Source organism: Phyllostomus discolor, chromosome 3, assembly GCF_004126475.2.
Source record: "Phyllostomus discolor isolate MPI-MPIP mPhyDis1 chromosome 3, mPhyDis1.pri.v3, whole genome shotgun sequence".
NCBI classification, from domain to species: Eukaryota; Metazoa; Chordata; class Mammalia; order Chiroptera; family Phyllostomidae; genus Phyllostomus; species Phyllostomus discolor.
Genome location: NC_040905.2, coordinates 168998996 through 169011120, shown reverse-complemented (window position 1 = coordinate 169011120; position 12125 = coordinate 168998996). Strand labels below are relative to the sequence as shown.

The 12125-nt window shown below is 35.6% G+C and overlaps 1 protein-coding gene and 1 long non-coding RNA gene across 2 annotated transcripts in view; both read left to right on the top strand.

The window, feature by feature from the left end:
• The window catches only part of ABHD17B (abhydrolase domain containing 17B, depalmitoylase), a 42237-nt gene extending 30657 nt beyond the window's left edge, over positions 1-11580 (top strand). The window contains exons 2-5 of the mRNA XM_028513005.2: positions 2310-2779; positions 6215-6394; positions 8684-8891; positions 11377-11580. Of these exons, the coding sequence (XP_028368806.2) occupies positions 2313-2779; positions 6215-6394; positions 8684-8891; positions 11377-11403 (882 nt within the window). The 5' untranslated portion in view covers positions 2310-2312 and the 3' untranslated portion in view covers positions 11404-11580. The remainder of the gene's footprint in view (positions 1-2309; positions 2780-6214; positions 6395-8683; positions 8892-11376) is intronic.
• On the top strand, positions 5579-5958 carry LOC118499704. Its single transcript, XR_004902213.1, has 2 exons — positions 5579-5654; positions 5862-5958. It is a non-coding gene; the product is annotated as an uncharacterized LOC118499704 (long non-coding RNA).
• Positions 11581-12125: the final 545 nt, after the last annotated feature.

Genomic DNA, 12125 nt, shown 5'->3' with positions numbered 1-12125 from the left:
TTTTGGCAGGTTACATAATTACTCTGCTCCTATTTCCTCAGATGATAGTCCTTATGTCAGGGGGTTGTTGAAAGGATTAAATGAGTTAATATATGAACACTGTCTAAAATAATGCCTGACAGTAAGTACTGCGTGAATGCTAGGTGTCAGTAGTGGTAGTGGAAGCTTTTTCTAATAATAAGCTTTTGGGTCTGTTACATTTTTCTGTTCTTTTTGTTCTCTGTTGTTGCTCTCTGCCCCTTATTTTATTTTTTCTTATTTCTTTATGCTTCTGCTCCCTCTTAAATTTAACATGCTGATAAATATTCAAAGCTAGACACCTGTAATGAATAATTATACTTAAGGTGTGTCCTACAAACTATAATTTTTCTGGTGGTTATATCTGAGTCATACTTACGTTCATGTTTTTCTTCTGTCTTAATCTTGTCAGTATTAATATCATTCTGAACAAACCAAGTGACTGGTGCCCTAGCACATTTTCTTAAGTAACTCTCTTTACCCTTTCTTCTAATCCTCTTCATGTTGTTATTCTCCAGAGTTTTGATTTTGGATTATTAGGGATGTTCTTTTCCCTTTTTTTGTTTTGATCCATTGCTAGCTTACAAAAAATATATTAACTTGTCATAGCTCAGATATCTCATAGAATCTCCTAGACTTATTTTCCTCTTTGCCTGACAAGCCCTGGGCATGCCCTCGGAATCCTCTTCGGCATAATAACACTGCAGGGAGTTTAGCACTAGTTGTCATTTTTGTTCTGGCTCTTGTTGCAGTCAGACTAAGACATTAGCTTCATATTCAGGCTTTATTTGCTCTGAAGGCTAAAAAGGAATAAAGGTAAAATAGTAAGTAAAATTGCTTCCCAGTATCCAAGAGACACTTTCCTGCCCTTCCCTTACTTATCTTTTAAAGCCTTTAATGTCACTCCAACCATTGTTTCTATCTGTGCTGTTTCTGCTTCTTTCTGCCTAATTACTTCAGAGTGGGGAATCAACAAATTTGTATTGAGCAGTAGACAGGATTTTTGGTTCAGTACTCAGTGAAGAGGGAATTCTTTTCCCTCTAAATATTTTCACCCTTTTAGTCAGTCCTGAGGTGATTTCTTCTCATTTTTTGTATACTTCTGTACATTTTTCATATCGCTGTTTTTAGATTTTTTGGTGAATTAGGTGCTAACCAAGCCTCTGGAAGATATTTGTTTTGAATGCTTCTTTTTCCTTGAACTAAGCGAAGGTCTATTACTGCTTAAAGAAGATAGGGATTTGAAAATGGACAAGATAGAAGGAAATTCTGGTAGGGCAAACAAGTATTTATTTTTGTTCCTGACTTAATAGGAGGTGGATATTTTTAAAATATTAATGAGAAAGACATAGCAGGAAATGGACCATTCCTAAGTGAGCCAACTTCTCTCTTATATGCCTAAACTGTATCATCATACTTGTTCTTCACAACCACTCTGTTCAGTGTGGGTGTTGGCCTCACTTATGATGGCAGTGAGAGTCAGAAGGTAAATAATTTGCCCAAGGACACACAGCCAGTAAGCAGTCCAGTTGGGATTCCACCCACCTCTGTCTACAAACCTTTATGTTCCTTCTCATATAACAATTGGGGCAATTTTACCTTTACCAGATTCTACCTTTATGTCTTATAGGTTATTTGGGCATCTGGCACAATGGCTAAAATGATAAAGTTCTGGTATAAATAGTGTTCTGAGCCCTTGATAGTGTAGCTTAGTGATATGGGACAGTGACTGAGCTGGGTGACCAGTCCTGATTCCACCACTACCTTACCTGTGAGGGACTGACACACAGGATTGTTTTGAGGATTAAACTTATAAATATGTATATAACAAACACTTAGCACATACCTGACAAATAGTAAGCGCTTCATAAGTATTATTACATATTTACTGTTAGCATGTTAAATTCCTAGCTTTTCCATGAGATTCTGAGGAGTTTCACTGAGTTTCACAGAAGTTGTGAACTATACTATTTCATACCTCCTGTGTTATTTGTAGAGAAATAACAAACACTACCACTACTCTTGTGTTATTTTTCATATTTTGGGTAAATATTTTAAGATATAATCACTACTCTTTGAAATATATAGTATTTGAGTCTCTCTCTCCTGATTAGCAATATTTGCTTCATCCCAGGATTTACAGTATTTCTACAGAAATCCCCAAAATGTGTTTTGGTTGAAGATACTCAAAACAATAGTAGCTGATGTCTTTATTTTAACCTCCTGTTGTGTGAGAATGCAGAATCCACATTCAGTGATTAAAACATTTGCTATCTCCTTTTCTTTTCCAGAAGATGAATAATCTTTCATTTAGTGAGCTGTGTTGCCTCTTCTGCTGTCCACCTTGTCCAGGGAAAATTGCTTCAAAATTAGCATTTTTGCCACCTGATCCAACTTACACACTAATGTGTGATGAAAGTGGAAGCCGCTGGACTTTACACCTATCAGAACGAGCTGACTGGCAGTACTCTTCCAGAGAAAAAGATGCTATTGAGTGTTTCATGACTAGAACCAGTAAAGGCAACAGAATTGCCTGCATGTTTGTACGTTGCTCACCCAATGCCAAATACACGTTACTCTTCTCACATGGAAATGCTGTTGATCTTGGTCAGATGAGCAGCTTTTACATAGGACTGGGATCAAGGATTAACTGTAATATATTCTCATATGATTATTCTGGATATGGCGCAAGTTCTGGGAAACCAACGGAGAAGAACCTCTATGCAGACATAGAAGCTGCTTGGCTTGCTCTTAGGACAAGGTAAATGGTTATTGGCAGTTATTTTCTTCACTCAGGATGATTAACTAAAATGGTCTTGAATTAGAATAGAATAAATGCTTTTTTTAATAACGCATATCTGAAAATAAGTAGAGATTATATTTACCACTATATGAACAGTTAAAATTAGATTGTAATTTAACTTACTAGATTGTGGTAAAAATGTTTATTCAGAGCTGTGGCATTTCACAAGAATGAGAGAATGGTGATTAAGCTAATTACTCATTGACTTGGTCTATCATTAACAGTGTAAGAGGCTGGATTTTTAAAGTATTCTGTAAAACTGAGATTTTACTTTAAATTTGGAGAGTTTCCGCGAAAAGTAATGTTATGATAAATTGAGTAAATTCTCTTGGTCAGTTATATCTTGATTATAACTATATTTTGGGGGGAACTAGAAATTGCATTAATTTTTCTAGTCACCAGTATATTTATAAATTTGCCTGAAAAAAAATGCAGTTTTGTGGACTTAAGTGTATTTTCTCATCATTTAGTATACAATAGATAGATATTTTAGTGTAAGTTAAGAAACAAAAATGAATGCCCATTTTCAGAGTTAGCCAGTTGAATATGTTATAGTTATAATAACTGTCAGGGGTGTGATGATACATTTTTAATAACATTTATCGGGATAAAATTTACATGTCATAATTAACTCTTAGAATATAGCTTCAGTGGACTAGCTAAGTTAAAACAGATAGCCTTTATTTTATTGTTAGTGCTTTTTATGAAACTAAGGAGGGAAAAGTAAATAATGAACTTAAGTAATTAAAGGACTAAAATTTACTATGCATCCTTCACCCATAAACTTTAAAATCATTATCTTTGTGTTGTAGTAGATAAAACACTAATCTGAGCCCTGGCTGGTGTGGCTCAGTGGACTGAGTGCCAACCTTCAAACCAAAAGGTAGCTAGTTCAATTCCCATTCAGGGCACATGGCTGGGTTGCAGGCCAGGTCCCTAGTTGTGGACATGCAAGAGATAACCACATGTTGATGTTTCTCTCCCACCCTTCCCCTCTCTCTCTCTCTAAAAAATAAATAAATAAATAAATCTTTAAAAACAAAACACTGGATTGAGAGTCAGGATACCTGTGTTCTAATTATAGGTCTGTTACTAACTTACTCCAACTTTGAACATCTGTTCAGTAAGCAGCTGAACCAGATTAGATGGTCTTTAAAGTTCTTTCTAACATGTAGCATTCTGAAATTCTGTTATTGCTTTGAATACTCTGATGTGAAATTGGCAGCTGCTTCTGCTACTCTGGAGCCTTGTCCATTACCAGCTTTAGCCTAAAACCCATAGTTGCCACCAACAAGGCTGCTACCCAGCCAGCAACAACTGTGCAGCCTTCAGAGTTATGCTGATGCTACAGATGTTCACTTTCCTAATTTTTTCATTCCCATAAAGTACACACAGCTAGATCTGTTGTAAAGAAAATTTTTCTGCATTTACTTACAGTTAGAGTCAGTCTGGAGTAGATGGAACCTATACTCTGAGACATATCCAAGTGCTTGAGTAGGACTGATTAGAAGGAACTATGGGAAGGTATGTTGTCTGAATAGTCCAAAAAGGCCTGTGCCCCAGAAAGGGCCATAGGAAGCGCACAGTGTTGGTCTTCCTCTTTCCTGGTGGGTGCTTGGGTAATTTGGAAAGCTCTGTCATCTTTTCAAAAGATGAGAAGCTGTCATTCAAATGGCTCTTAGTAACCAGAAGTGACGCCCATCAGGCATCTAAAGCAGAAAAGGCATATCTGGCTGCACTCTTAACCCCTAACCCCACATTCATTAGTTCTGTAGCATCTCACTTAAACTTGAAGTAGTTTACATTTGGACAATTACATTGTAGATAAGTAGCAGTGCCTGGAACATAGTATTACTGAGTCAGTGAGTTTATATACTTAAATCTTAAGCATTTTTAAGATTAAAGCAATCCTCTTGAGATTTTAGCTGAATTAGGTGTCATTAGCATTATCATTCATCTGTTTATCTTTTCAATCACTAGTCCATTTCTATGGTAAGTAAAGGGAGATTTTAAGAAATGCAGTAATCTGCTCTTGTCTCAAATAATACATACATTTATTCTATAGTAACCATGTGTCACATTTCATCACTATGGCCAACTTTAAAAAATAAAATGACCCACTTTTGATATTTGAACAAATAAAGAACTTGTCTTACATTGAGTGGAAGATAAACAACTATCCATTAAACATCAGTCATTAAAATAGTGATTGATATGTTTCCAAATTTAGTCAGTGTACATTTAATTACATATATCCATTTTTAAGATTGAAATTTTACTCTTTCATATCCTTTCTTTTTATTCATGCCAAAACTACCAACTCGGGCATTTGTGCTTTTGGTTTAAAGTACATTGATATTACACCTTGATGTTATCTAAAGAGTAAATTTATTTGCCTTTGATAAAAGGATAGTAGTGCAAGAACAAATCAGCTTTAAAAATAAGAGCATTACCTGGTTTTCTGTTTTTGAGCCTATTCAACACAATCTATATGATACAGAAGAGAATGATGCAATTTATTTTTTAATACTTTTTTAAAGTTTTTAAAAAAGATTTTATTTATTTTTAGAGAGGGAAGGGAGGGAGAGAGAGGGAGAGAGAGAGATAGAGATAGAGAGAGAGAGATATCAATGTACGGTTGCTGGGGGATGTGGCCTGCAACCCAGGCATGTGCCCTGACTGGGAATGGAACCTGCGACGCTTTGGTTTGCAGCCCGTGCTTAATCCACTGAGCTACGCCAGCCAGAGCAAATGATGCAATTTAAATAAGCTTTGTTTTACCATTGTCATAAACCCATCATAAGCCATTTTTCTGCTCGTTTAATGGAAAGAGGTATGTGCCCGGCTGGTGTAGCTCAGTGGATTGATTGAGTGCGGGCTGCGAACCAAAGTGTCACAGGTTCCATTCCCAGTCAGGGTACATGCCTGGGTTGCAGGCCATGACCCCCAGCAACCCCACATTGATGTCTCTCTCTCTCTTTCTCCCTCCCCTCTCTAAAAATAAATAAATGAAATCTTAAAAAAAAAATGAAAGAAAGAGGTATGTGAAATTTATACAGATTCACTTGTGTTGGACAGGGATTCTTGTGTAAATTTTTCTCAAAGCCTAGCAGAAACCAAAAAAAAAAAAGAAAAAAGTTGAGGTTTTAAAAGACTTCAGCAATTTTTCCAAAAGATGATACTAAATTAAGAAATAAGCTAAGAAAAAGACCTTTACTGTAGCATTAAATATGATAGTGATAACTAAAAACTTAGACAGTGCCAACAAATTTATACTTAAAATCCAAGTCATTTGGTTATTAGAGTAAGTCCTTAGGGATGATTGAGCATTTCATACCAGTCCAACTCTTTTTTTTTTCTTTTTTTCCCCCCTTTAACTTCTGAACTTTGTAGATATGGCATTCGCCCTGAAAATGTGATTATATATGGCCAAAGTATAGGGACAGTACCATCTGTGGATCTTGCTGCTCGATACGAGAGTGCTGCTGTTATTCTTCATTCTCCTTTGACGTCAGGAATGCGAGTTGCTTTTCCTGACACCAAGAAGACCTACTGTTTTGATGCATTCCCAAAGTAAGTACCAATATTCAAAATATTGAATTTAAAGAAATGTTTGAGGGAATTTTATTCCATCACTTAAGGCATACATGAAACAACTCACTTAGCCATGAGCTTCTATTTTACATATATTATAGATATGTGTAAAATATACAGATATTTGTATGTATATGTTGTAATATGTGCATTACATATGTATATATATGTAATACATGTATTGCATATATGTATATATTACGTGTGATACATATGCATTACATATGCATATGTGTAATATATGTATATAGATACATATATTATTGTGAAAAATTAACCTGTGAAGCAAGTGGCAGCAGGACATCAGTCTGGAAGCTGAAATGTTTGAGCAACAGTCATCTGATACAAAGTGCAGAGGGCCTTTATCCAGACAGTGGCACTAGTATTAAAGACAAGATAGTGAATTCGAGAAATAAAATTGATAGAACTAAATTTCAGGCTGGATAGAGGATGCTAAACAAAGGAACTTGAATGTAATTCCCAGGTTTCTGACTTAAACTGCTAATGGATAGTGGTCCCATTCAGTGAGATACAATACTGGAGGAAAGAAGTAGAGGAAAAATAAGATGTGTGCATAAAAATGAGTTAATGATGTCTAATGGTATCTGATTGACAAAAGAAGTGAACTTGGAAAAAAAATTGAGTCTGAAGTGAACTAGGATAAGTATTGTCGCCAAAAAGCCTGCAAACATTAAAATTTTAGACAAATTGGAAAGAAGGGCTACTTCTCAAGGTAGTTCCCACCAGCTCAAGAAGTGAGAGGAGGCTAGCAAATTTGTTTTATTTCCTTTGTATAATTGACAACAATACAAAGGGATTTTTTGGTGAGTGATAGATGGGCCAAAGGCCAAATCATCACTTGGTTCTTTATAAGAACAGCAACAGTCATTACAAGAACATTTTTTTCATCCTTAGCTGATAAGGAGTCACTTTTGCAAAGTTTATGGGAATGTATGATGTTATCACCAGAGCAGGCTATGGGAGGGAGATTTTGATTTTTACTTTTATTTTGGTTTAGATAATAGTAGGTTGGAAGGACTGTGCATTATATTGCTTTTGTCTAGCTGAATAATAGAGATGATAAGTATGTGTTTAGGGTAACGCTATTGCAAATAATATACCTAACCATTCTTTCCTTACCTAATGCAACCTTGTACAATTTCATTGATGTTCCTACTTTTCATGATTATATACTCATTTATGGCAAAAGTGCCTTTTCTCTCTCTGTCTCTAAGGACTTTTTAAAAAGAGTTGGTATTTGTAAGATTTCTTCTCTGTATTTTATGTCTCCTTTGAGTTGCCTTTTTAGTTCTGATTGTTTTGATCTCTTATGTTAAAGTGTTCTCCATTGATGTCTGGTGGTTCTTGGTTGCCTGTTCATACAGAGTAAGACAGGGACTGAAGTGCTGACCCGAAGCAGGTGACTAAGACTTGTTGCCTGAGAGATTCACCATAGAGCAATCTATTCAAGCCAGTTAGTTGGGGGTTCCCAGCCCCATGTCAGTATTCATATACCTTTACTTTTAAAGTGGACACAGACTGCAAAGAAGACTCTAAAACCCCCCCTTGGTGGATGAAGCTCTGGGTGCCAGCATTCTGGAAGCCCACTAGGGGAAAAGAGTTTGCAGCAGCCAGTATGTATATGCTCACGTGTCCTCTGGTGCCTCTGCCCCAAACTGACTGGCAATTCCCTAGCCCACAAACCTTCCGGTTTTAGGTGGAGAGCAGTTACTCTGCTACAGAAAATAGGGGAAAGACACTGGGGGTGAGGGACCTAAACTAATTCTTTGAACAAATTCTAGAGATTTCAGTCACTCACCTTCATCCCCCCTGTCATTTCCTAACCTTCTCAGGTATTCCATGCAATAAATGGGGTTGGTTCTTTACCTTCTATATCCTCTTAAAAATTGTGTTTTCTGCTGTTTATCAGCTCCAGAATTTTGTTATGTGTTGTTACATTGGCTCTGTTTTTGTGAGTTAATACCCCAAAAACAAAACTTACTGCCATATGAGTGCAAAGAGGTATAAAGTTAGCATAGTAACCATTGAGTGATTTCCTCAAAACAGAAGTGCATGAAATTAACTTTCCCAGATAATTTTAAGGTAGCCAGTATGTGAAGGTGACTTGAATAATGTTTGAAATCCAAGAGGCATCCATCCTTTCTGGTTAGATTCTTAATTCTCTGTCTGATATAGCATAAGAAAATTCGTTTTATGGTTTTTTCATAGTTAATTCATTGATTTTTCTTCCTTCCTTTTTCCCTGCAGCATTGACAAAATCTCTAAGATAACTTCTCCAGTGTTAATAATTCATGGGACTGAAGATGAAGTCATTGACTTTTCACATGGCCTCGCATTATTCGAGCGTTGCCAAAGACCTGTAGAGCCCCTGTGGGTTGAAGGGGCAGGTCACAATGATGTGGAACTTTATGGACAATACCTTGAAAGGTTGAAACAGTTCGTGTCACAGGAACTGGTAAATTTGTAAAATATTATGTAAATTTGCATACCGGGTTTTCTTTTGCTGAACTGCACTCCTTGGTAAATAATGTAAAACCTGAAGGTTTTGTTTACAAATCATGTAAGTTGCCTTCATAAATGTACAGGTAATGATTTGTTAACAGACTTAATGAAGGTTTTATTTACCAGAACTATAACTGGAAATAACAGTATCATGCAGTCAGGCTGTGTAATTTATATTTTTTCTGTGAATTTTTTTTTAAACATCAAAATGAGTACTGTATGAAATTTTAATTCTATAAAATCAAATGCTGTAAAAGTATTGCCAAATGCTTTTGCATATGAGAAACAAATTTATAAATATTTTTAAAACATCTCAATGTACTAAATCTTATCCTGGTATACAAATGTAATATTCTTTCAATAAAAGCTGTATATCTGAAACAATTCCAAGTACTCAGTAGAATACTAAGAAAACACAAGTTCACTAGAGGTGATCTAAACCCTGTTGTACAGGGATAGAGGTATAAACAGTTATTTTATTGTAAAATACATTGAATTTTCTGTATTCCTTGGTTATCATTCATTTTCTCCTTTAAAAAACACTGATGTAAGTCTTAATTTTTATGCCATCTGTTAATTTACCAACTAGTTACCTTGTAAATGAGAAGCCATTATAGCACTGAATTTTAACTAGTTTTGATTTGTAAGTTTGGTACTGTGAGGCAACTACTTAAATTTTTTATTTTAGTTATTTAAAAGGCATTTAGAGCTTCAAGAATGATTTTTGTATGCATTGTTGTTTTAAATTTTGACTAGTCTTGTAAAATTGCAGTACTCTTCATTATAAATAGACAACCTGAAAGTCCATTGACCTTGAAGACCACAAACAGACTGGCTTCGGTCCCTTTTCACTTTGGCTCTTTTTAAGAATAGAACCTATTGTTTTCATTTACTATCTGAAGATTTCACGGATTCACTCCTGATGCAGGAGATAAGAAAACATTTAATTCATAACTTTTATATTAACCAGCCTAGGAAAAATAAAGTTCACACACAAAAACTAAGTTGCCTTTCCTTGAATGAATCATGCCTGAATTTTAAAAAATGAAAGAAAAATAGAAAATTAAATTAACGGTATGTAGTCTAATTTGTAAATGAATGAATATTGAAATAATACACACTGTGGATATATTTTAAGGCCTTATGTAGTTTTAATTGTTCTGCTTGTTCTGTGGTTATGTCTAAGACTCTAGTATATGATTCTCTTCAAAGTATATCAAGTATTGTGAATGCTTTGGTTCAGATGTGTCAAATTAACAGTAAAACAACGAATATACCACTCAGCTGTGCTTGTTTGCCTTCTTCCATGCTCTCCTCTGTGTAGAAAAAGTGGAAAAAGGGTTTCGATTCATCTTAATAGAATATAGTTCTTCAGTTTTCTAAATTTTGTCACTCCTTTGGAGAGGTTTTTCCTTCTCAAGATTGTCTTAGGGCCAGTACAATTCCTTTTTTGTGCAACATACACCCAGAGTTTAGCTGCGATGGTTTTATTTTGTTTTTTGTTTTTTTGATTACCTGGGAAAGTCAAAATTTTGATCATGCTGATTTCTTACTCATTCAACAAATATTTATTGCATGTTTCAATTCCGCAAAATCCTATGCCAGGTAAAAATAGACATCGACCATATCCTTCATAGACTTCACAGTATAACTGAGGAGACATACCTCATTGCACAGGTATTACTTTTTGGATAAGAACTGAAGGAGATCAGTAGGGTGTTATAATAGTTAAAAGGTGTATTCCTGGGAGGGGAGGTTGTGGAGGAGGCGAAGGAAGAGTCCCTTGAAGTAGTTTTCAAACTGAGCTGTGAAAGATGACGAAGAAATGACTGAACCTAAACATTCCTGGCTGAGAGGTACGGCTTGTGGAAGCCTGGAAGGAGAATGGCATATGAAATTAAGGTTGGCCAGAGTTCAAATGGAAAGGATGGCATGAAGCTGGCAAGCAAGTTAGAGGCACAATTATATGTGGTATTGTGGGTCCTGATCACTGTCCTAGAAACAGTAGAAAAGCCATTGTTAAAAAACATGAAAGTACATTTGTCAGGACGTTGCAGATTTTAGCTTTATTAAGAAAAAAATGGAAGCCAACTGTTTAGGAACTGATACAGTCTTAGGGTGCTGAAAAATTTGTCATTGGTAAATAATTTTATAAAGTGCTGCAATATCTACAATATTAATTTCATTTCAAGATTCAGTAAGAGGATGTTCACAAACTAGAATAAATCCTGGACTGTTTTACGAAGTTAGAAAGTCTTATAAACAAACACAGAAACTGAATAGAGTTATGTGACTAAGGAATAATAATTACCTTCAAGGTTTTTTAGAGTGATATACAATTTATTCTTTTTAACCCTCAGTAAAACAAAGTGAAAATTGTAAAATGGTACATTAGAGCTCAATATAAAAGCTAACTTTATGGTTTTTTGTCCATCAAGGTAAAGGAATTGCCTCTGAAGAATTAATGAGTACCATACTACTGGAGCAGAACAGAGAAGCTGAATGACATGTCACAATGCTACAAAAGAAATTCCAGATTTAAATAAGTTGAACAGCGTCCTTTAAGACTGTATATTCCACCCTGACTGGTGTGGCTCAGTGGGTTGGACATCTTACCAAAAACTGGAAGGTCGCTGGTTCGATTCCCGGTCAGGGCACATGCCTGGGTTGCAGACCAGGTCCCCAGTTGGGGCCTCATGAGAGGCAACTGCACATTGATATTTCTCTCCCACTCTTTCTCCCTCCTTTTCCCCTCTCTAAAAATAAATAAAGTATTTTTTTAAAAAAGAAATGATTGGTTAATATCTTTACATTTCTAATGTGGTAGGAAAATCTCTCAACCCTACTCATGTAATAACTCATACCATTTTTTAACTTTGGCTAGAGTAGACCCAGGTAAACTTATTTTTATGTTTGGCCCTTGGGCATACCAACATGGTGTAATTTGCATGTTAACACTAGTTCTGGAAAAATGATCAGCAATATATAGAACTGCCATATCTTACAACTATAAGAAGTGGAATAAGAACAATAAATTGATTTTGTTATCTTCATACTTTTTCAGACTTAAAACACTCAAATTTATCAGTTCTATATCTCACCTAAGAAGATATATCATAGCTCTGACCCGTGTGTCTCAGACCGGTTGGTTGAATGTTGTCCCACAAAGCCAAAGGTTGCCGGTTCT